The 26,139-nt window shown below is 37.3% G+C and overlaps 2 protein-coding genes across 4 annotated transcripts in view; one reads left to right on the forward strand and one right to left on the reverse strand.

The window, feature by feature from the left end:
- The window catches only part of LOC149830716 (serine/threonine-protein kinase TOUSLED-like), a 71,040-nt gene extending 63,087 nt beyond the window's left edge, over positions 1 to 7,953 (reverse strand). The window contains exons 1-2 of the mRNA XM_090016726.1: positions 7,308 to 7,953; positions 6,720 to 6,809 (exon numbers count right to left, since the gene is read on the reverse strand). Of these exons, the coding sequence (XP_089872852.1) occupies positions 6,720 to 6,809; positions 7,308 to 7,517 (300 nt within the window). The 5' untranslated portion in view covers positions 7,518 to 7,953. The remainder of the gene's footprint in view (positions 1 to 6,719; positions 6,810 to 7,307) is intronic.
- An 8,951-nt stretch (positions 7,954 to 16,904) lies between these two features.
- On the forward strand, positions 16,905 to 25,243 carry LOC149830717 (uncharacterized). 3 transcript variants are annotated; one of them, XM_090015908.1, is made up of 4 exons: positions 16,905 to 17,251; positions 19,385 to 19,543; positions 20,096 to 20,177; positions 24,890 to 25,243. In XM_090015908.1, the coding sequence occupies exons 1-4, from the start codon at positions 16,922 to 16,924 to the stop codon at positions 25,039 to 25,041; spliced, it is 723 nt and encodes a 240-aa protein (XP_089872034.1). In that variant the 5' UTR covers positions 16,905 to 16,921; the 3' UTR covers positions 25,042 to 25,243. The 3 variants fall into 3 exon arrangements, with proteins under 3 accessions (XP_089872034.1, XP_089872035.1, XP_089872036.1); XM_090015909.1 differs by having other exon boundaries at positions 16,906 to 17,251; positions 20,096 to 20,153; XM_090015910.1 differs by lacking the exon at positions 24,890 to 25,243 and adding an exon at positions 24,239 to 24,299 and having other exon boundaries at positions 16,906 to 17,251.
- Positions 25,244 to 26,139: the final 896 nt, after the last annotated feature.

Consider the following 26,139-nt stretch of genomic DNA (forward strand, 5'->3'; position numbering starts at 1 on the left):
TACCACCTAGGATAATTTATGGTAATCCCAATTCCCCTAACTCCGATGACTGGGGAAAACCGAGTCTTTTGCTCGTGGGGTGGTTGTTAACAACCTGTCCATCGGAGTCTTTGTACCATCCATCCTCTCCCTTGATGAACCGTGAAGATCGGATGGGTACGACGGGGGTTTCTTAACCGCCGTCCCATCCTACATGCTCTGGTCCATTAGACCCACTCGAGCATCTTGCCTGTGAAGGCGAAATGGTCACCATTTTATGTGATCTCAGCATTTTGCTAATAGCATTCATCGAGGTTGCCACAACCTCATCATCCCACCATCGTAACCCACATGGGACGTACTTGTCCAAAAGTACGATCGTACTTTCCAAGAGGTACAACTACGATGAGAGGGCAACATAATGGTTTATGATTCTTTTGTTTCCTACATGACATGTTTTGCTTTTCTGAGCAATTGGCTTGTGGAGGCCGATATTATTAAATTCGGTAAAGTATAGATTTCACCCCTCAATACCCTCCATGATCTTACATAAAATTCATATTATACCTGCCTTAAGGTTCGGTTATAATGGCAATTGCAGTGGTTTTGAATCTCTTCACAAGGTCTATCTCAAGTATGCAGTTTCAAAGGAATAAGCATGCATAATAGACAATTATGAGTTAAGCACTCGTACACGTAAACAGGCATGACAAGTAAACTACTTGATTCTTTCTAGAATGAGTCTACCTAGAGGATTTATATTATGAAATAAAAGAATCACAAAGAGTAAAACATGGATCAACAAATATTTCTTCAGAGTCGCAAATATGCAAAATAATTATTCTATCTCAGAAGTCTTATTTTATTTTGTTCATACATACTATTCGTGCGACTTTCCCCTACCTCGGGATGTCGTGCAGCTGCGTGCGTCTACGCGTGTAGATGATACGAGGCTCGGGCCGCGGAGCCAGAGCGAGGGGTCCGATGCGAGGTCTGCAACAGTGCTATGTTAATTATCATGCGGAGCAAAAGAAAGACAAACCTGTCTATAGGAAAAGAGAGGCAGCAGAGGTGTGCCCCTGCTGGCCGAAAACAGACAAGCGACGGGGGAACAAGCCCCTGCCTAAACATAGCGTAGCGGCATGGGCCCAACCCCTGCCGACAGCCACCAAGTGGCAGGGGCTGAGCCCCTACCAACGGCACACAGTGGCAGGGGCTGAGCCCCTGCCGACAGCAATGGATGGCAGGGGGCCAGCCCCTGCCGGAAGCAATGGATGGCAGGGGGCCAACCCCTGCCAGAAGCACATGGATGGCAGGGGGCCAGCCCCTGCCGAAAGCACAGGTCGGCAGGGGCCAACCCCTGCCGACAGCACGATGTGGCAGGGGCTGAGCCCCTGCCGACAACACAGGTTGGCAGGGGCCAACCCCTGCCGACAGCACGATGTGGCTGGGGCTGAGCCCCTGCCGACAACACAGGTCGGCAAGGGGCCACCCCTGCCGACAGCACCAGACGGCAGGGGGCCAACCCCTGCCGAAAGCCACGAGGTGGCAGCAAAAAGGGGTGCCGCAGGGGGCAGCGGTCCCCTGCCGGCACTCCGGCGAATCGCAGAGGGAGACGGGGACGACAGGGGCCTCGTAGGCCACCTGTCGGGGCCCTGGCGACACAGAGAGGCGGTGGGAGGCCGCGGCAGTGGTTGTGAGCCACCTGCCGGCCTCCCGGCGAGGTGACAGGGAGGGGGTGAGAAGGAGAAGAGGGAGGAGAAGAGAAGAACGGCGTACCTGGGGGGGGGTTCCCGGCGTCGGCGGCGGGCGCATCAGGGAAGGAGACCGGCGCGGGGGAGGAAGCTCGAGAGGGGAGGCGTGCCTCCCCTCGCCCTCCAGCACTCCTCATAAAGAGCTCGGGGGGGGGGGGGGGGGGGGGGGGGGGGAAGATGAAAGGGGAAACCTCGGTGGGTTTCCCCAATCAACCCGAAAATGAAGGGGGAGAAGAGGGGGGGTGCGGCGCTCGGGACCCTGCGTCGGGTTACTTAAAACCCTAAAATAAAAAGGGGCCCGGGTCGGGTCCGGACCCGACCCGACCCGGCCCGGGTCAAAACCGATATTTTTTTTTTTTTAAATGGGGTTTTACAGTAAGAACCTTAATAGCATTAGCATCCATTAAACAATGACCTATCTACCAATTAGACATCAAAAATATTTTTTTAAATGGGGACCTTTACGAAGAAATCTACATGGATCCTCGGTCGGGTCTTGAGATTAGGAAAGGAAAATTTCTTAAACTTAATAAAACTTTTTATGGTCTTAAACAAGCTCTAAAAGCTTGGTATGATCATTTTATTAAAGTTGTTCTTGATAGTGGTTTTACTTCTTGTTATACTGATACTGCTCTTTTTGTTAAGAATGCAAGTGATCACATAACTATTTTATTGTTATATGTTGATGATATGATCATCATTGAGAATGATAAAAAGGGCATTGAGTTTATCAAAAATGTTCTTAAAAGCAATTTTGATATGTCTAACCTTGATTTCTAAGGTATTTTTTAAGGATTAAAGTTGCATATTCTCCTCGGGGATATGTTTTGTCCCAAATGAAGCTTGCATCAGATATCATTGCTAAGTCTACCTTAGTTGACGAAAAGAAAGTGAAAACTTTAGAAGTAATCAATGCTAAGATGAGAGCTAATAATAAAACTCCTTTAGAAGATCTCACTCCTTATTGTCAATTAATCGAATTACTAACATATTTGTCTATTATCAGGCCATGTTGTACACAATGCTTACAGTTCCAGAATGCTCCTACTACTATTCACATGGCAGTTGTCATGCGAATTATCAGATATCTGAAGGAAACTATAACAAAAGGGTTATTCTTATCTTTTCTTCATCTTCAAATTTAATTGCTTATACTGATTCTGATTGGGGTGGAAACCCCAATTATCGTATTTCTACCACAAGTTATTGTGTTTTTCTTGGAGAATCATTAATTTCTTAGAAATGTAAGAAGAAGCAGAAGGTTTCTATATCTTCTACATAAGCCGAATATAGAGCAATGACCACCACTACAACTGAAATTGTTTGGTTATGAAGTTTGCTCAAAGATATGGGAGTTATCATCTCTAATCCTTCGAAGCTATGTTGCGACAACAAAAATGTCATCTACATTGCTAGCAATCATACATTTCATAAACGGACAAAGCACATTGAGATGGACTGTCATTATGTTGGAGATGAGTTTTTATGGGGCACTATTGAACTTTCATACGTCACTTCAAAGTACCAACTTGCATATTTCTTTACCAAAGTTTTACCATCCCCTAGGTTCTCCTTTCTTCTAAGCAAACTTTCTTTGATCTCATAGTCAGTTTGAGAGGGGTGTTAAAATATATGTACCATATATATGGTATATTATATATATATATATATATATATATATATATATATATATCCTTTTATGCTTTGTAATGCCCACTAGGGGCAATTTAGTCTTTTTCTTTCAGTGTAAAATACACATGACCAATAGGGTCTTTTTTAGTTTCTTTTATTTTTCTTATTTTCATTTTTTATTTTTCATTTTAAATGTGTAAAAGGGCCCCCCACTAGAGCCATTGGGATAAATCCAACGGTCACATTTGGGGGGCTCCCAATGACTATATGGGAGCCCCCTTAGGTCCCTTTTGTGTGTATAAATATGGGGTATTTCCCCATCTCTCTTTAATGCTTTTTTAAGCATTTCATAATATATTGTGACTTATATTTTTAAGCTCTCTCTTCTCACTTTGTGTGTGTTTGGTGTTTGGTGTTTGGTGTTTGGTGTTTGGTGTTTGCCCTTTGTGGCGCATTGTATTTGGTCCATTAGTGACATCTTGCTTATGTATTTGTCTTCTCGTAGTCACCTTGTGACATTGTTTTTTGGCACTTGTATTTCATTACACCATACTCATTAAAGATGGTGAGAGAATAAAACATGTTTGTTTTCAGCTTGAGAAGCATGTATTAATGAGACCAAACAACACCAAGCCAATGTCAGAGAGGTTAGGTTCATTTACCAGTGGCACATACACACATACATTTATTTATTTATGTATTTTTTATTCATTTATTAGTTTAAATGAGAAGGAGAGAGGGCCCACCAAACCAATGAAGGTCCAAAATCTACAGTCTCATAAGCATTGTCAGATCTTACCCATCAAATCTAGCAGTAAAGATACCAACATGAAAAAAAATGTGAGCAGTTGGTTGTTGAAACTGAAAGAGAGAAAAAGAGAGCTGTCTATGACTCTAAATTTTGGACCTTTCTTTACATACATATGTACATAGTTACATACCTACATATATACATATTACACACATACACACACATATATGGATGCCTCTGGTGAGGACGTGCACACTGTATCAATGAGTTAAAATGAGCAATATCTTATTGCTCTTGTTCTTTTAAGTGAATCTAACCTTATAGACTTGATCTACATGGTCTGTTTGGTGGGGATCCACTTTTGAATCACCTGAATCCGGTGTGTATACTGGGTTTTTTTTATGATTCAAAAATCAACAATCATAAATGCACCAATTTTTCATGACTTAAAAAATGGTATTTTTTGTCACAAAACAATGATCCAAGGGTTAGAGATCAAATTAACTATGCTGAACAAATCAATGGGGCCAGAATGAGTAAAAATAACTTGCACCTATGAGTTTCAACTCATTGATACTGTATGGACATCTGCAGCAAAGACTTATCCTTATATATATATATATATGGAATCATGTGTTTTTACCAAAATCTTTGCCCTACATCTGTATCTATCCAAGGGATGGGGCAAAAGAGGTTCTCCATGGGGTCCTTTCCAGTCAACAATTGGGGTCTCGCAACCACCAGCCAATATAATAATGCTTCAAAAATCCATCAATGGTTCAATACGTAAATAAAAACCATTATGTAACAACTAATAGACAAATCAATAAATGAATAATCAGTTTTAAAATTCAACACTACTTAATAGCAATATCACAGCGAGCATTTTGGGTAGATGAAAGATCGACGAATAGACTGTAATTGACTTTAAGATGTTACCATTGCTTAATCTTCACAGCAAACTGTCATTTGTGGTATAGCATTATTATATGATCAGACCATTGCAAGTTTGAAGCCGAGATGGTAAAAAAGTGACCAAAGGAAATCTTAACATATTATATATATATATATATGTACATATATAAAATCTTCAGTGAGGATATGGGTACTGTAAATTTGGTATCATTGAGTAGAATCTCACGTATTCATATATGGCAAGTAGATCAGAGTCAGACCTATGGATGCATTGCCAAAGTTTTTTCCATACCAATCATACTTCACATCTAACAATTTGGACATGATGACTCATTTTCTTAACCAATATGTTTTAGTGCAATCTGAGGCATCCATTATTGTTCTTTGAGATATATTTCATGCTCCATGGTAAATGAATCGTGATAAGACCATCAATATGGTCTAATCTACTTTACAAGATATGATAGAATGAGTCGATGAGATTTTGCTCAGTGGCACCAAATTTGCAGTATGCACCCCCAGAAAATTTTATATATAGGTATGCCTTTATTTTTACTCATTTTTAATGAAAATCACAAAATTTGATTATTATTTTACCCTAAGCAACTTTGGATACCATCCGTAGCTTGCATTAATTCACATCATCAAGCTTATTTTAGAAATTTTATTAAAGAGAATGTTGCATATATCCAAATTATAATGAAAACTAATGCAAGGCAACACTACACCAGGGCATTTCAAGAATTTTGGGGTAGAAATTATTAGGAAACTTGTTAATATGTGCAAGGAGTCATAAACACATGCATGCTTCCATGTATGTATTCTCTCGCTTGTTCACTCGCACATGCGCCCCCATGTACTCCCATAGATCAAAACATAAACCATTGACTAGGGACCACTAAGATTATAAATAATTCCTATAGATAAGGAAAATAAATTATAGACATGGGAGATAGGAATAAAAGATTAATCAGTACTCAGTCATTAGAGGGCAGGGAGATCTAGCAAGTTCCTTGAGTTATTTGCAGAGTACTTATAGTAATTGATCAGGAAATTCTGAGCTTAATATTGCTTTTTAATAATTAGTATGAGAATATGATGTTCAAAAGGAAACAAAGTCGAAACTACATCTCTTGCTTCCTCTGCCAACATTGACATCATGTATTGGAGACATTGAATTTTTTGTTTGAATGAAAAGGAATCAAAAGAGTAAGACTATATATCCTTTCCCTCGTTGGTCAGCATCCGCAGCAAACCAATTTAAAAGTAATGAGTGAAGGCCAGAAGAACAAAAGGTAATCTCATTGGAGACAAATAAAACTATAATTCATTTGTAAAATATAGAAATGTCAAAATCTCATTGGTGGTTTTATTGTTCAACGTGTTGACAAACACATTTCAGACAAACATTTGAGACATTGGTGATCGATGTACCTACATAGATGGAGATATGCAGAATGACGAGCCAGAAACTGGACACAGTGAGCATCAAAACAAAATAGAAGCAATTAATTCGCAGAAAAAAACAAAATCTGCAACCAGATAATTGCATTTAACACTAACAATAAAAGCAATCATTGGACAAACTGCAGCAATTAGGAAGAAAGTTCAATATCGAACCCAAAAGCAACCATTCTCACATTCATAGAGCAAGTACAAAAGTCTGCAATCTGAGCATCTCAATGTACCTCTGTCTGCTGAATGCCAGCTACCTGCTCCTCTTCGTGAATCCTTGGCCTCTTATTAACATTGGGTTGTATCAAAAAATCCTCAACAATCTGAAAAAAAGTATAAAACAAACAGATCCCATCATCACATGCTGTTTCTGATAAGACACCTAACTTCAACCTAGCCGTAACCCAGATGCATTGTGCATGGATCCAGTATTATTCCCAACAAAGCTAAAAGTTAAACAGGGGTAAGATCGCGATTACACTAACACTTGACATATCAGATGCAGAAAAGGAACAAGAATACAACCAACTCAATCGACGATTTATCGAAATACAGGAATCATGCAAACCCCCAAAAAAATAAAATGTATGTTTTCTTGGCATGGGCAATCAAAAACCAGTATCAGTAGCCTGATTGTGTTTCCTTCAAGGCAATTGAAGAACAATCAAATTGATATACGTGACATATAACATATATAAATCTAAAATACATGGAGATCAAGGGACTGGCCATAATAACAAACAACATTTCTCGGGCAAATGAATGGAAAAAACGGAAACTAAATGGCAAAAGAAGAGACATTAGCAAAGAATGGCGCATACATCATCATCGGAATCACTTGATGGAGATTGCTCGGTGACATCTTCGGCACTGTCGGGCTTCAGAGCGGAGGAAACCGACGGCCACGACGTCTGCACCGAGCTGGCGCCTTTACCGGCCATCCTGGCTTCAAGCTTGGCAAGCTTGGAAGTCATGGAAGGGTCGGACTGGTTCGAGTTCGATGAGAGGTGCATTAGGACCTCCTCAGACATGGTGATTCAGGACACCCCAGCAAACCCCAAATGAAAAAAATAAAAAAAAATACAACAAATAGAGATAGAAAACAACCCTATATGGGACCAAGGATGACTAAACCCAATCTTTTACTTGGGTAATTCGCCAAAATGGGAAGGTTTCTGACCAACAAATGGTTGTATTGAGAAAGCAATCGGTTTCGGAAGAGAAAGCGTTGGTGGGTAAATGAAGTAACTGCACATCGAGAGGGGATCAAGGCCTACTGACTCTAGCAGTTGAAGGTTCTCTATCTTTCTGTCGCTCACTCTCTAGGGTTGGGGTGGTAGAAGGATAGTTCCGGCTAGGATTCCGGCGAATTAGGTTTCCGACGGAGCTTTCCGTCGAAGTAGGATGCGTTGGACGCGGTTTCCGGCGAGGCCGACCATCGCATTAAGCTGCGAACTCCGGCGATGATAGTCTTCGATGGCGATTCCCGGAGAGTCAGACGCTGAGAGAGAGAGAGAGATGTATCGGATATAAGACCCGGATCCAATGCATTTTTTGGTGAGTGTCTGTTGATCCAATATAGGGTCCTTATGAGTATTTGGATCTGGTTTTGATTGGATATGGATTGAGTTCATGATCACATGAACGGATATGATTACGGATTGCAACTATAAATCGATGTTGTCGAATTTGGCTTTGGAACCAAATTAAATATGTTTCCTTCTACTTTTTCACGTGAACTTGTTAGGGTACGCGCATCGAATTAGAAACTAAATCCACCTATTTAATCAGGTTAATATTTTTCCTTCAAGAAACAAAAAAGTGGGTTAACATGTGGTCAAGTCGACTGCACATCCTGTTTATATCCTGTTTAGTAGAAATATTGGTTTTTGATGATGATGAACCTTTGCTGAAGTCAGGAAAACCCTATGTGGGAACCCACTTATAAGATGGTATGGCCTCATTCCAAGAGTCACAATACAAGAGGCATGTCTCTTGGGGGAAGAAGAGATTTCTCTCATGGTCCTAAAGCTTGAACTCTTTCATGTCTATAAATACAGTAAAAAAAAGTATGAAACAACGTACAAACATTCACATAAAGTAGCAGTTTTTGTTACTAAGAGCATGTGGAGAAAAGGGTTGAGAGTTTGGATTCCCTCGCGATTTCGAGCATAACAGTGAAGTCTTCATCCCGCTGCAATTTTGGTCTCGTACAAAGAAGAATTCCTTCAGTGGTATCAGAGCATGTTCGATAAAAACCTCTAATGGTGTCACTGAAAGTCCCCTATGTGTGCGGGAGTATTAACATTGAAATTGAACACGGGTAAACGGCAAAGACTCATCGCCAGAAAAAGCGCATAAACAAAGAAAAATAAAAAGCAAAGCTAGAGGTCAGTTTTTATTTTTCTAATTCAGACAAATCAACAAACCAAGCGTGTTCCTGATTTGTGTAAAGAAAAGAAAAGAGGGAAAAACAAAACAGGAAGAGGGTTCAGCCATCTTCGAGATTTTGTTTTTGAAAAAAAAAATCAACAACTTACCTCAGAAAGGGGGTTTTCAACAAACCGATTGGATAGTGCTCCTCTCGCCAAAAAAAAAAATCAAGCGTCAGACCGACTCTGGACGATGCTGAAACCGAGCATGCCCAAATCGGTTTAGTGGGTTCCTCCACTCCATCGGGTCGTTGCAGGAAAACCCAAAACATCGTGGATGGCTGAAGAATGTTGGGCCGCCTACAACGAATGGCAGAGGCCAGATTCTCTCCAACACTCTGAGAATCTGACCATACCGCTGGTTTGACGCTTGTCTGACCACCGGTCGACCCCTCTCAGGCGCAGTGGGTTGTTGCCTGACCAATGTCGTCTGCAGCAACAAATGAAAAAAAAAAAAAAAAGAGGAAGGAAAAAGGGGAAAGGGGTTCTTGCATACCTAGGAGTCGCCAGACAGGCCAGAGAAAGTCGTCGGAGGGATCTTTGCTGAAAAATCCAACACCACTCTGGTGGGCAACGGTGGCAGCCTTCTTTCTTTTTTTTTGAACATTTTTTAACGAAAAGGAACCCTAATTGGGTTCCTCTTTGTTTTAACGTATAAGTCTTTAAAAAAAAGGAAAATTTTCATATTAAACCTAACATTTATTTCAAATTCGAAAAAGGGGTTACTTTTTCTTGAAAAACAGTATCTGACTTTTCTGAAATTATAGAAAAGTGGTTCCTTTCTTTTCTATTAAACTCAAAAAAAAATATAATTTTTGAAAGGTACTGATCTTTTATGAAATTATAGAAACAGGGTTGAATCTTTCTGTTTAACTCAAAAAAAATCTTTTTGAGGTTTTTGTTTCCGTTTTTACTTAAAAAGGTTTCTGCTTTTTTGAAAATTGCATAAAAGAGGTTTATCTTTTTCGATAAACTAAAAAAATTGTAGAAGCAGGTTTCTATATTTTTTGTTTACATAGAACCTCTCTTAATACTTTTTAAAATTGCAGAAAAGTGGTTCTATTTTTAAAAAAACACTTGCTACTTGTTTTTGTCAAATAGTGCTTAAAGTTGGCATTTTTTGTGAGTTTCTTGCATACTTAAAGATCGTATTGCATGCTAAACTAGTTTAGAATGATCAAAATTATGTATATTTATAAATATTAGTTGGAATATACTTTATTAATTCTAATATTTGTTTATAATTAGGAAAATGGCAAATCGAATAGTCATGGTTGAGTTGTCCAAAATCAAAAAATTAAATGGGATGAATTTTGGAATGTGAAGAAGAAAAAAGGAATATCTATTGACAAATAACACGACCCTATATGTATTGAACAATACAAAATTTTCACTAACTGATAAATCGACTGAAGAAGAGAAGAAAGCTCATAACAAGTTTATTGAAGAAGATCAACTTGCTCGAGCAACTCTTCTAACGTTTATGCAAGATGACCTCATCTGAGTGTTTAAAGATTTTGATAATGTGAAGAGAATGATGGATGAAGTCAGAAAAAGTATGATATGACTTTAGAGACCTATATTCAACTTTTTCTGAAGCAGTACAACTCTTGGAGGATGAAAGAGTCAGATAACATAGTCGATCATGTGAATTGAATGTTGGTAATGGCTAAGAACTTAGCTATAGCAGAAAATGATATTCCTGAGTGCATGCAAATCTCTACCATATTAAACAATCTTCCTTCGACGTGAAAAATAGTATTGATTCCCATGAGATTAAACCAGAAAAGCCTTACTCTAACTGAGCTCTCTCTGCAATTAGCTCTTGAGAAAGAGCACATGTCAAAAGACAGAAAGGGAGAAGTTATGAATACCCAAGAATCCTTCCCAGCAACCTCTTACAAGTTCAAGCCTAAAGGCACATTCTTCAAAAAAATTAAGAAGAATAAATTCAATAAAAAATATCCAATGCAAAACAAGAACTCCAAGAATGCAACCAGGGGAGCATGTTTCTCTTGTGAAAAAATTGGGTATTTCAAGAATAATTGCCTAAATAGAACCAAGAAAGAGAATCTAAGAAAGCAAGTAAATGGAAAACGAGAATTAGTATGCACTGTGTCTGAATCATTGTTCGTTGATAGTGATTTTTCAGGGTGGTGGATTGATTCAGGGGCAACGTGACGTGTCTAAGACAAAGGAATGACTTATGAAGATGAAGGAGTTGAAGCCTGAAAATTATAAGGTGTATATGAGAAATAACACCTATAGTGATGTGGTCGTGATAGGGACCTATAGGCTTCAAGTAGAAAGGACCAGTCTCCTACTAACAAATGTACTTTATGTACCTTCCATAAGAAAGAATCTTTTAGCAGTGAGAGGTTTTGCTAAAAAAGGATTCAAAATCCGCTTTTGGGGTGACAAGGTCATTATTGAAAAAGATGAAAAAGTAAAGGTCAAGGGCCTCTATGATGTTGACTATGATCTTTTTTGTCTTAATATAACTTCTTCTATAAGTAATACAATGAATATTTCTGGTTATATTGATTGTACATTTAATATTGATGCATATTTATGGCATTTAAGGTTATAGCATGTAAATGTCAATAAAATAAAAAGAATAATTCACATGAGATTATTACCTTCTCTTAAAAATATAAAATTTGAAAAATATGAACCATGCATATCAGGGAAAATGACAAGAAAACCTTTTCCTAAGGAAAGTAGGTCATGTGATTTGTTAGTTATGGTACACACAGATATTTATGGACCTTTAACTGTAGAAACACATGAAAATAAATTATATTTTATCACATTTATAGATGATTACTCTAAGTATGAATACATATACCTAATTTCTAAGAAAACAAAAGCTCTAAAAAAATTTAAGGCATATAAACATAAAGTTGAAGGATTATTAGAATAAAAAATTCAAGTTATTAAATCTGATAGAGAAGGTGAATATAACTCTCATGAGTTTAAGACCTTCTGCATTGATAATAATATAATTCCTCATACAACTATGCCTTATACACCACAACAGAATGGTGTAACAGAACAAAGGAATAAAACCTTAATGGATATGACAAAATTCATGTTGGCACATGCAAATCTTTCCAAGAAATTATGGGGAGAAGCAATTTGCACTACCATGTATATCCTGAATAAGGTTCCTTCTAAGGCTACAAAGCTTACTCCCCATGAATTGTGGACTGATAGGAAGCCAAACTTGAGTCATTTACAAAAGTGGGGGTCATTTGCTCATGTGTTGATTCCTAGTGAAATGAGAGACAAGTTAGATAGTAAAACTATCAAATGCATCTTCATGGGATATCAAAAAAGATTAAAGGGATATCTACTATATCATCCTGAAAAAGGATTTATAGAGAGTAGAGAGGTATAATTCTTGAAAACTCAATAAAAATTATTTTTTATCATGAAGATGATGACGTCTTTTTGGATATCATAAACGATCCTGGGATACCCATTCAATAGTTAGAGCATAACGATTCAGTTGTGAATAATGAACAAACTTTACAACCAGTAACTGGATAGAAAAGAACAATAAGTACTCCATCCTATTTGAATGATTATTATACATTCTTGAGTGAGGAATTATGTTATCCAATGAATTTGGATGAAACTCTTGAAAACTTGAGTTTTGAAGATGCAATTGCTTTTAATGAGTCTGTACTTTGGAAGGAAGCAATGAAAAATGAACTGAACTACATAGAAAAGAATGGAGTTTGGGAACTAGATACCTTACCTAATGGATATAGGGCAATTGGTAGCAAGTGGGTTCTCAAGAAAAAACTCAAGGCAGATGAATCTATTGATAGATTCAAGGCAAGATTAGTAGCAAAAGACTATACTCAACGAAAATAGTTTGATTATGAAGAAACTTACTCTTCTTTAGCCAAGCTGACATCTATTCACATTATTTTGACATTGGTAGCTTATTTTGATCTTGACCTATATCAAATGGATGTGAAAATGACTTTCTTAAATGGTGAATTAAATTAAATTATTTTCATGCAACAACCAAAAGGTTTTGAAGTTAAAGGTCAAGAAGATAAAGTATACAAGGTAAATAAATCCTTATATGGACTTAAGCAGTCACCAAGACAGTGGTGTTTGACTTTTCATAATGCTATAACCAAATTTGGGTTATGAGGCAAATATTTTGGATCACTGTGTGTTTGCTAAGAATAGTGATAGTAAGTTTACTATGTTATACATTTATGTTGATGATATATTAATTGCAGAAAATGACATAGGCATGATAAATATGACTAAATCATGATTAAGTTCTCGATTTGAAATGAAAGATATAGGTGAAGTTTCATATATCCTTGAAATTAAAATCCATAGAGATAGAAAAGATTGCTATGTCTGAGTCAAGGAAAATATCTTGACCATATTCTAAAGAAATTTAGAATGAAAAGTACTAAAGCAAAAGGTACTTCTATAGTAAAAGGCCAAAAGCTAAATAAGAATGATTGTCCAAAGGCTGAACAAGAAAAAATGAATATTCACTATGCTCAAACAATTGAAAACTTGATGTATATAATGCTTCGTACTAGACCTGACTTAAGCTTTGCTGTAAGTCTAGTAAGTAGATATCAAAGTAATCATGGACTCTCTCACTAGGAAGCGGTGAAGAGAACTTTTCGATATCTAAAAGGAACTAAGAAACTTAAGCTATGCTATCAGTCAGATAGTTTAAAGCTTGTAGGCTACTCAGATGCTGACTTTGCTAGTGATAGAGATAAAGCAAAGTCTACATCTGGTTATGTATTTATGTTAGGAGGTGGGGCAATTGTATGGTCATGCAAAAAACAGAGGTGTGTGGTACAATATACCCAGAAAGTTGAGAATATTGTCTGTAACATGGCAGCCACATTTAGAGTGTGGATAAATCATTTCTTAAATAAGTTAAAATTGGATATTCTAAAAGATTAAGTTCAATCATATTATGACAATTAAGCTGCTATAAGACTAATACGAACTAGAGTTGATGACTCTAAAAATAAGCATATTGAAGTTAAATATCAATATATTCATGATATGCTTATAAAAATTGAAATATTCGTGGACTATGTTCCTTAAGTGACATGGTAGCAGACTCGCTAACCAAGACTCGCTAACCAAGGCAGTGACTGAGGATGTTTTCACTAGACATGTAAGTCAGATGGGACTCAGATATGTCTAAGTGGTAAATGAGTAAAGATTACTCAAGAAGTTTGTATGTAAGGTTCTGGTTGAAAACAATCATATAAACACAATGAGAGTAAAGATTACTCAAGAAATGTGTATGCAAGGTTCCAGTTGAGAACAAACATATAAACATAATATGAGTAAAGATTACTCAAAAAGTGTGTATGCAAGGTTTTGGTTGAGAAAAAGCATATAAACATTGGGTGAGTAAAAATTACTCAGAAAGTGTGTATGCAAGGTTCCTGTTGAGAACAAGCATATAAACACAAGAAGTCCCTTATGACCAAGTGGGAGATGTAAGGTCGTATGGCCGACTGTTGGAGGCCATTCCAACAATCACAATACAAGAGACATGTCTCTTGGGGGATGAAGGGATTTCTCCCAGGGTTGTGTCCCAAAGTTTGAACCCTTTCATGTCTATAAATACGGTGAAAAAAGAGTATGAAACAACATACAAACATTAACAGAAAGTAACAGTTTTGGTTACTAAGAGCATGTGGAGAAAAGGGTTGAGAGTTCGGACTTCCTAGCGATTTCGAGTGTAACAACGAAGTCTTCATCCCATTGCAATTCCGGTCCCGTGCAAAGAAGAATGCATTGCTTCACACTAATTATGATCAAAACATCACGATCCAAAGTTTGATCCTTAGCAAACAAACTATTTGAATACATCTATATGGTTAGATTAAATTCATAAAGCTTCAACTTATGATTTCCGTATCAATAGTTTTGTGCCTTCAATAGTACCAAATATTGGCCCTTTATTTATTTATATATTTAGTTGTTTTTTATTTATTAAGAAAATATTTGGTTGCTTTTATAATTAGTGTATGAGAGCCAAACTTACTCTAAACCCATCCTGTCGACATTTGTTTAGTCAACAAGTGGCTAAAATGCCCTATTATTGATATGTTTAGCAGAATTCACAGGCCAGGAATCTAAATTAGGGTGGACACAAATATGTGTGTCAATAGGTTGGGTTTGACACAACTTGACCCGTACCAAACCTTATAGAGTAAAGGTTGGTGACAAAGATGGTTTGTTTAGAACCAAAGTTGGACCTTAAGGATCCAATTAGTATATGAAAGTGTGTGTAGTATGTGAAATTTCATACCGGACAAGTTCATATCCATGACTTTTCAATGTAAAAAAAGATAAATGTATTGTTTTACCCGTTGCTAAAATCCTTATGGGACCTGGGTATGGTTTTTCTTATAATGGATCCATCATACTCAGGTCTGAACCCAGTACCAACACCTCCAAATCAAATCTGAATTCAGATCCATCTAAGTCCAAACTAGTTCCAACCCGTTGACACCCTTAGGCACAAACACACAACAAAAGGAAAAAATAATTACTAATAAATTATACTAACAATATGTTGAAAAAAACAAAACAAAAAACCCTTAATATTCTAACTAAAATCGCCACTCATTATTCATAGGTTATGCATGATGCTAATTGAAAAAAACACAAAAAACCTAAATCCTTAATTAAGCATTCATGTTATTAAAAAATATATATCAAAACCCTAAACCTTAACAAAGATCATACTATATATTATGTTAATTGAGGAAAAAAACAAAACATAACCCCTAAAATGGATCTAAATCATAAAAAAACTGATCCAATAATTATTGAGTTGAGCTCAGCTGAAAACTGTATTAATTCTTTACCCGATACTTACCAATTCATTTTCGATAAGGTCAGGGCAAGCCCAACACGAGTCAACGACCCGTTGATTTGCTACTTAAAAAATAGAATAGCCCTTTTTTGTAAGCTTTGGGAGGGCCTTTCACCTCTCAACTGATCAGTATAGGACTAATCCACGTCACTTTTAACGTTTTTATGAGTATTTTATTTTGAGAAAGATAAAAGAGATGTGCATTTCACCACCGCGGGGTCACCTCAGTGGCCAACCTGGGTAGTTGTGAAGGTGTTGAGATGAAGACACCAGATCAAACCCTACTAGCGCACAAGTGTGTCTGTAGCTTTCAAAGGTGGGCCACATAAAGCAGGGTGGTCGTGGGGCCCACCTAATTTTTTTTTTCGCTTTCTTTGTCATAAAAAAAACATGCATTTAATAGAGAGAGCAGGTTAATAAGAACGCATTTGAGATAGAGAGAGCATTAATGGGAAGCATTATGAAGCAAAATTTTGCATTTCCTACAAAAAAAAAAATCATGCACAAAGAAAGTAGTTTATGGGAGAATAATCCCATATGGATGAGAAAAAAAGTGAAAACCCTCTTTTGCTTATAAAATGAGAGAGCTCCACCTAATTATTAATTTTGTTTGAAAGGCAAGCTGAGGTTAGGCAGATCCTACCTGTTATAGAATGATACTATTGGGAATCGAACTTGCAATGTCTCAACACAAGGTGACCTGCACTAGCTGCCCCTACCAGACAAGCTGAGCCACAATTGGTAGCTCCACCTGTTTTATGCATGCAGAATGCACAATTTTGGGCACTCAATATGGGAGGTGGGCACAATTTCTGACCAGGGTAGGCACTAGCCACTATAAGCCCTTCCTCCCTGTTGGGGTTTTTCAGGCCAGGACTACCTGCCTCCGCCCCTGCTTACAAGAACAAAAATGCCATTTTATACCTCAGGCTCAGGCTATAATAACCTACGGCCTATGCCGGGAATCGGGATGGTATAGCGGTATTAAAAACGTATCTGGATAAACAGGCGGTTAAATGCAATAATCCAAGTGTTGGGCATCTTTTCGTAAATTACCTAATTCTCTGAGAACGCAAGAGCGCCGAAAAGAGAAAGAGAGAGAGAGATGGCGATGGCTGGAGAGCAAAGAGTGGAATGGGAGGAAGACAATGAGGATCGACCATCGTTAAGCCTCCATGCTCTCGAAGCTCTCAAGGAGTTCCTTGCAGAGCAGGAGAACCACAAACAGAAGGGGAGAACCCAGCAGGTCTCCTTCGAAGAGGAGCCCACCCACCTTGCGGAACCCGTCTTGCTGTCCGAAAATTGGAGGCTGAGCCAGTTCTGGTACGAGAGACAAACTGCAGAGACCGTCGCGGAAGAGCTCATGCGTCTGAGCGCCTCGACCCTCTCGCCCATTGCTTGCATCGCCTGCCCTACCCTCTACGCATACCTCAAGGTCTCCTCTATTGTTGTATTATTCCTGCTCCAGTCTCAATTTCTGGATACTGGGTTGTTCTTAGTTCTCGATTTGTTTTTATCTGTTATCGCCATGTTGAAAAATCATGGCCTTTTCTGATTCAGCATTAAGATAAAATGCAAATGAATCCGATTGATGTGGGTGGTGTTTTATGAGGGCCTGTTTAATCTCGTGTATCACGCAGATGAACTGAAGTATCTAGCGTCGTGTTTCATTTCCTCCCTTACAAATTGAGATATTAGGTTGGTGGGTATCATATTCATCTGAGTGAGATAAATATTCTTGATATTGGTACCATGTTTCCCTACTAGTGAAGTTCTGCTCTTTTTTTACATAAGAAAGCCCCTGGGCAATATATATAAGTTAGTAGAAGATTAAGAGTAATCTGTATCCTTGTTCTTGTGTAAAACTGGATATTGGTCATTCAAAATAAGTAACTCTTAGTTGTGCCCACAAGGGCTCCGCTCATCTGGTATGGGTGACTTGTGAATGTCACCAAGTTGACAGGACGATGCAAGTTCAAAACCCATGGGTGGTGTCCCTTGCCGCAAGGTCGAAGCTGGGCGTACTGCTCGGTGGGCAGGGGGGACCTCAAGGGTTTTACTAACAGGAGGCCAGCCAATGTGAGGTCGGTGATTGGGGTGGGGGTTGGTTTCCCTTGGTTTATCCCCCCCAAAAAAACTTTTATTACTTATGTTCTATATTATTAGGATAAGAACAGCCATCACAATCCATCATTTCAACATTGATCATCTTAATATAGGAAAGTTAAGGTAGAGTTTTGTTCCTTTATTTTCCATGTAGAAGCATAGTCAGTAGTCACCAAGGTCATTCAAGCTAAAAGCACCGTGCACGCTATGTTAGACTGGTGGAAGTCACTTGGTGCAGCTCAAAGTACAGAACACCATAACCGTGTCTGAAAGAATTGGTTGCGAAAGCTAAGAGGATGAACTGCAGATTTCAGGGTTTTGATGAAACACATTTCTCATAATGTATAGTATGTAGGTTAGGGAGGACACGCTAATTGACTTTTGTAATGCCATACTTGGTTGAGTTTAGGTAATCAAGCATTCTTATGGTTGAGTTCGACTTTAGATTTTGTTGGCAACTTGATTCTTGCCATACGATGGGTATAAGCATTTTATACTACTTTCTGTCGAATGTTCTAGCACCCAGGTGAATTTGATGGGAGGAAGAGTGGTTTGAGTTTGGTTAGTAATTTCATCCTCTACTTTGGAAGTATGTCATATTCTAATGTAAGATAATGACAAAAAATAAATGTATATGTCCTTTGACAATTCCCAATCGTGATGATGATCTTGCATGCTCCTAAGGAGTTTTGCCAGTCACCAAGTACCAACTAAAAGTCATGCTATTAATAGAGTGCTGACTTCTCTTTCTTGAATTAAAAGGCTGTGTATAAGGTCTTGACGGAGAAAAGTGGTAGGATTTGTTTGTTGACTCTGTATATTCATTATGTTCATATACCCACATGTATCTCGTTAGATACTCTGTTAAGAGAAGGATAGGCATCATGATCTGTTAAGAGTGGATGGTTGGCCTGCAAGTCTGTGGTCATTCACTATTGATGATAATGCGTGCATCTTAGAGCCATTCATTCATTGCATCTGTCTGTGAACTGGAACCATATTCAGAGCCAATCTTTTAGTTGATATTGATGCATGAATGGATGAAAAAAAAACAAAAAAAACAGCGTATTCTCTTCTTTAGGTGCATCTTGTGTGATGATACTATATATAGACCATTAAAGATTTTCAGGGACACAGGTGCTTAGGTCTTTTATCTTATAAAGCACTCAAGCTCCTTTGCATTGTCGTACTTTTTATTTTGATGCCTTGACAAATTCAAATATGATGATCGTTATAACAGCAAACATGAGGAGTTAGAATAATTTGTTCAAGGCTTCCATTCATCTTGTCCATGCCAGAGCTTCCTCTGGTCTTCAATAAATGAGCTACCTCTCGAATTGTCTTTTTTCATGTTGATTGATAAATAGGTACAATTCATGAAGTGCTACTTTTTGAAATTTAGTTATCTTTTCCTTCAAGAATTTTGTTCTTTCCTCTGATTTTTATGTTATTTGAATTTCAGAAGATGGATCCGGGTGCCATGGTTCAGCTGCTCGAGTATGACAAACGGTTTGATCAATATGGAAGTGATTTTACCTTCTATGACTATAACCAGCCAGAAGAGTTGTCACTAGCTTTAAAACATGCTTTCCGAGTCATTATTGCAGATCCTCCTTATCTTGTAAGGAGTTTGCCTTGATCTTATTTAATATGCTTTTTTCTCTATCTTTGATCCACACACAGACGCACAAAACATGGACATATATAAAATCTGTTTTGAATGACTGGTATATGTATAAATGCACGAATAGCCTGTTAGCTTTACCCTTCCTTTTCCTAATTTAATGTTCCACTTAAAAAATTGCAAAAATTGTCATAATTTTGTCTGCATTTTTGGTTAAGCACCAAGAAAACTAATTATTTTCTTTTATTATTTGTGAGTTGCTGAATGATCAAGAAGATCTGCAATCTCATAAAAACCAACATTTATATGTTGCTGTAGGTAGCGGATGGATGGAATTATCATATTCTATAACTGATGGTTCCTCCATGTAAAGTTAAACACATATTTTTTGCACTTTTGAGCTTTCAACTAAGAGTTATCTAGTTTATACATGGGCATGCTGTAATGGTAGCAAGCAAGCACTTAAATGGTGCACTTCCATGTTTTTGTTTGTTTGCTACATGCTATGGAAATCCTGCTTATCACTTTGTTTTCCCTTTATGTTGACAGAGTAAAGAATGCTTGGAGAAAGTTGCGCAGACCATAAATTTTCTTGCAAAACCAGTAGGTTCGTATTTACTTTTGCTCACAGGTAAATATATTTTGTTCTTTTGTTTACAAAAGTTCTTTGAGATTAGGCCAATGATTTCTTGGCTGCCCCATTTCTGTATTACACTAAAGATCTTTCCTTGATTTATATCTCGTGGAAAAACTTTGTATACCTTGCAACTCTATTCTTGCTTATAAGCATTGTTGCCACTCTCCTGAAATGAAAGATTAACTTTGTGTAGAAATTGATGAAAAAGGAGCTATAGATGACAAATGCTACAGTGCTTTTGGTTCTATGAAAAATGTTTATCTAGTGCAGCCAACATCCTAAAAACTAATAAGGATCTTGTTTCGTGCATCTTTTGTAATATCGCGTATTTTCGTACTTAGTCATTTTATGAGATTTTCTAAAATTTGGCTAAGTCTGGGAGAAAAATCGTTTGAGGCTCCATTTTTAGACTAATGTCTTTGAGTCTGGGCTTGGTCCAGGTTCCATCGATAAGGTCGTAATGAGCCAATTGAAGCGAGATAAAGAGTTTTATTTTTGACTTTTAAATTCAAGCGAAATTCGGGTTATTTCAGACGAAATTCAGAATTTGATATTAGTACAATATGTTGTTGGATGTGTCTCGGAATTTTGAGCACAATGATATTTTATTTTTCTCGATTCGGGCTACGGGTGGTCTGAAAATGGCATTTTTTTTAAAAATTGAGCAGTTTATCAAAACGGATCTGGATTTGGATCGGGTTGGATCCAATGCATATGATTCGAATTATTATGGATTTGGATTTTATTTAAGACCTACTTAAATCTGGATTTAATGCAAATCTTGATCCATTTTCGTTTTGGGTATGGGTTTGGATTTTTGGATTCAGATTCGGATCCAAATCCAAACCCCACATTTTTTCAGCTTTAAATTCAATATAAAGCTTTAATTTGGGGTTTAATAAGGTTAGGGAGCCTTCTGGGTTAATTTGGTTATTTTTGAAAGTTTTTAGATAATTTTAATTAATAATTAATTAATTATATTAATTCTAAAAATTTAATTTAATGCTGAGTAGGACTTCTTAAAGGAGTCTTCCTATTTACCTAAGAAGGTTTAAGAAGATTTGAGAAAGAGTTTTAAAAGAATTGAGAAGTTTTAGAAAAAGGTCAACAAGGATTTTTTTTTTAAAACAAGTTTGGCAACTTGGGAGAGAGTTCTCATATTGGGAACTCTCCAGCCCTTTTTTGCAAGGGCTGGAGAAGAGGGGAACACCACCTCCTCTCCCTCACTTTATAAAAGGAAAAAAAAAGAAGAAAGAAGGGGAAAAAGAAAGAAAGAGGGGAAAGGAAAAAGAGAAAAGAGGGAGAGAAAGAGGAAAAAAAAGAGAAAGAGAGAAAGAGAGGAAGGAAGAAGGAGAAGGAAAAGAGAAGGAGGAAGAAGAACAAGAAGGGTTTTCTTCTTCAGCCATCCAACCTCTATTTTTCGTGTCTTTTTCGATTTTCAATAAGGTACGGGTCTCCTCTCTTGATTTAAGTGAGAAATCGAATACCGATTTGATTCTCATGTGATCACTTTAAAATACACGGAAGAGGATCCCCTTTCCATGCATGCGTTTTTTACTCTTTTCATCTTCAAAAAAAAAAATCATGTGCATATTTATTTCTGTGTTAAAACAGAATTTTTAAGTAATGCATATGCGTCCGTTTAATGCCTAGTCTTTGTGGGAACCGATTTCTATGGGTGAATCATGCCATGGACTGAATAAATGTATAAAACGATATGTTGAACATGTGATTTTTTTTAGAAAACATGCTTATTGAAAACATTGACTGTATATGCATTGTTGAATAAGTATTTACAAATAGGTTTAATGTTCATGTTAGATTTTTGAGCATGCATATAGCTTGGTTGGTTTACAGTCATATGTGAATATGAACATATGTTTAAACCTGCATATTTGAGCCCCTAATTTGTAACATCATGTACGTATAATCCTGGAAGCATTTACAATATGTTTTTTTAATGGAGTCTTGCCTAATACATGTATAGTTTCTTTTTAATTAGAAAAAGAAAAAAAAACTTTCCAGATCATATTAGAGGGCTGGCTTGATTTAAATGTATTTAATTTTTTTTTTATGTTGGTGGGCTGCCCAGCCCTGACAGCACACACACAGGCCCGGGCTGGGCCTGTGCATGAGCTGTCAGGCCCATCCGATGGGTTCGACTGGGTTGGCAGGGACTGGCCGGACCCAGTCCAGCCCTTGGGCCAGACTAGGATAGCCAGCCAGGGTCTGCCCACACCAGACCCAACCGATCCTGGTCAACTGGGCCTGTTTGGAACCCCAGCCGACCTAGTCGGCTGGGTGTAAATCCCTTTAAAAAAAAGAGAGAGAGATATTATATGTGATTTAAATTTCTTTTTTTCAGGTGTAAAACTCAATTTTTTTTTGAGATCAACTGTATGCGTGTAAAGTAATAAAAAGTTCGTATGTTTGCACAATAGGATACCATGCTTAATTGAAAGGGTATGCCTCAGTGTCTGTGCACACATGTGCATATGTGAAATTTATAGTTGTATCATGTAAAGGGTGGCGTGAGCATTCTTATGTTCTAAAGGAAATGAATTGTTAATGAAAACATGTATGAACATGTAAGTGCAGACTTAATGAAAATATGCATTGACAGTCATATGTAAACTTAAGGAAAACATGCATTTTCAAAAGAAATCATTGTATTGACAGTTATATACACACTTGCTGAGATTATGCATTGATATTTATATACACATTTGAAAGGAGGCATGCAATGATGACAGGTATATGTACACTAAAGAAATTATACCCTGATGTGAACATGTATATGCAGTGGAAGTATGCAATTGATTTAAAGATAGGCATTGCATATGAAATAAAACATGCTTATGAATATTATTGTCATGTGCATAGTTAAAGATTTGCATATGTGAATATGTATTGGGAGAGCATGCAATTTGTATATGGCTTATTTATAAGGTTTTTTGCATATGATACATCAATGATCCAAGGGAATCATCGCAGGCCTGGAGAGCCTCGAGCACTGGATGCTTCTTCTTTATTTACTTTTCAATACATCGCAAAAACCACATTTATTTTTATTGTATTGTATTGCACTGTCCTATGTGTTTTCATGGGCGGGAGTCCCGTGTTGGCTCTCGTAGGGGTAGATGTGAGCTTTTGCCTTTGCTTTTGCATGTTGAATTACAAAACTCAATAATTAACTTTTAATAAAAAGATAATGAATAAGAATAATGTAATATACGTTCTGAAATCTTTCACCAGAAGAATGAGAATCTTAAAGATTCGGTTTTGGAGAATCACGATGATACAAAAACTCCGTGTGCTTTATTTATTACCCCTGAACCCGATATTGAGGTTCTTTCTCCTAACCACGGTTTTAGGGAGAGTCAGTTACTTTGCCTGGGGTAGTATGTAGACACAATTGTTGTTTTGGTATACCAAGAAAAATGACACTTGTGAATGAGTGGTCCCTGGTGTTCCCTACATTAGATGAGTGGTCTAATGTTTCGAATGCTGTTTCGGTCGAGGGCTAAGTTTGGAATCCAGTAATAAAATACAAATTGTGTGCTAAGCTACCCTGAGAATCCTACTTGACTTTGAGAATTTTACTCGTTTGGTATATCCGCGGGCAACAGAAATTAAAAAGAGAAACTTAAATTGTGTGCATTTAATATGGACATGCATATGAAAAAAAAGTTCTAATAAGATGTAATAATTTACTCATGCATTGCACTGAAGCCATACATATTCCTGCTATGCATTAGATCATGCATGTTTACATGTTTCTTTAACTGTTAAATATTGGTGAATGCTTAATGCTGTTTCTTAATGCATGCTAAATGATTGTATTGCTTAAATTGTGATAATTGTTATTTATTAAATATTTCCTCATGCTTAATAATTGTCTCTAATGCATGAATGTTTAATCGAATTACGAATTTGTCATAATTACGTACTTCTAAAATATTGCATGAATTCTTTATGCTCATTTAGTTCATTAGATGGATTTGTACGCAGAATTTCTCAGATTTTTAACACCCTATTTCTGTGGTTTTTCGCAGCCGCAGAGGATCAATGAAGTGACTCGCTTTTGAGAGAGCTACGAGTGATACACGTTTGCTAGACCGCTTCACATATGAACAACGTGACTTTGCTTTTCTTTACTTTTCCTTTACATTTCAATTGTTTATGCACTCTGAATTTTTTTATGCAATTGTCTCTAGACCTATAATTAATTATTCAATAAAAGTTTGGTTTGGTATGGATGATAAATGTAAGATCCCTTGTGGTTGGTTGGGTTATCCAATGGCGAGTGAAACTGTAAAGGTCCCGGGTCTCTGAGAATCTTTTCGCAATGATTTAAATTTTTTTTTTTGCATTTTCAAGGAGTACGAGTTGGGGTTGTTACATCTTTCATGTTTCAAGGATTTTATATAAATTTAAATGTTTGTGAACAATGTGGATACCACTTGAAACTGAGTAGTTCAGACAGAATCGAACATTTGAGTGATCTAGGCACTTGGGACACATTTTGCTAAGTAATTTTCTGATCATGCTGTGAGCCCGTGATGGACTTCCATCATATCCTTTAATATATTATCTGTAATTTTTACTTCCAACACATCCATTTGCTTATTTCTTTATTTTCTAACACAAAACTCTTTAGTGTGAATGTTGGTTCCTCTTCTTAATTTGGAACTGATGATTTGCAGGTGCAATGCAGAAAGAGAGAGCAGAGGAATTGCTGCATGTACATCCGTGTGGATTTAGGCCCAAGCATTCCAGCAAACTAGGAAATGAATTCATGTTGTTTACAAATTATGATCCTGTTGAGAGATTAGGTGGTTGGGATAAAACCTCTTAGGCTAGAGGCATTTTTATGCTAGGAAAATATTTGTAATGTTTTAAGCTATTTATTTCCCCCAGTTTGTTGTTTATCTATGGTTTGTACAAGGAAACAAAAACAAGGAGGGTATTTAGGTTCCTGTGAAATTTTCACTCTCAAGTTGAGCTTAAGCTTACCCTCATCTGGATATATACTATTGGAATCCAGTTTAGAACTCCAACTGATTTGCATCTGTTCTTTTTTTCTTTTAATGATGAGGAATCCACCAGGATGAAACCCTCTGATTTTTTTTTTTAAAGGCAAGCTGGCGTTAGGCAGACTCCTACCGGTTATACAACTATACCATTGGGTTTTGAACCTGCAACGTCCCAATAGAAGGTGACGTGCACTGGCTGCTCCTACCAGACAAGCCGAGCCCCCCATTGGTGGATGGAACCCTCTAATTGGTCCCAACAACTCTAGATCAAGCTTTAATGGGTCAGAATTGGTTCGAATTTAGGTTTAAAAAAATGTGTTTTATGATGAGCTTAACAAGTAGAAAACATGTGAATATGATTTGGCAAAGAGGAGCTGCATTTTATAACCAAGTATTGGAATTTTCTTGTTTAGACCTGTACACAGACGGACGTCAAAATGATGCCTACAGGAGATCGGACGGGGGCCTGAAACAATCAAAGTCGATCAGCTCAAAGTGCCTGACAACCTATAAAATAAAATTTTGGAACCCTTATGCGATCAATCTAGAATGATTAGGTGGATTTAGTGAAGTGTTTCCATGACTATGTGAGAATCGATTGCAGAGAGTCTCGAAAGTGATTCAAGATTGCAAACATGTCCCAAGGAACTCAGACTATCTCACAATGGCACGCAGTCTGTAGGGCACGTCATGGCATGGGTGTTGGAAAACGCGGTAGGTTAGGATCAATAAATAACCTATAGATCTTATTTAATTAAATTAAATAATTTCTATTGAAAGTTAAATCAGATATTGAACACGGTCAATCATAAAGTTTGGTTTTAATAAATTTGGTCATGATACATGATGCGATTTATTTTGTTATTATTATTATTTTTAATATAATCCAAAACTGATAAAATATACAGAATCAAGTATTT

Source organism: Nuphar pumila, chromosome 8 (assembly GCF_984573655.1).
Source record: "Nuphar pumila chromosome 8, dmNupPumi1.hap1.1, whole genome shotgun sequence".
Taxonomy (NCBI): Eukaryota; Viridiplantae; Streptophyta; class Magnoliopsida; order Nymphaeales; family Nymphaeaceae; genus Nuphar; species Nuphar pumila.

Coding starts and splice junctions, on each gene's coding strand:
- LOC149830717 (XM_090015908.1), top strand. CDS start 16,922: ATGGCGATGGCTGGAGAGCAAAGAGTGGAATGGGAGGAAGACAATGAG. Junction 17,252..19,384: donor CCCTCTACGCATACCTCAAG/GTCTCCTCTATT, acceptor TTTGAATTTCAG/AAGATGGATCCGGGTGCCAT. Junction 20,178..24,889: donor GTATTTACTTTTGCTCACAG/GTAAATATATTT, acceptor GATGATTTGCAG/GTGCAATGCAGAAAGAGAGA.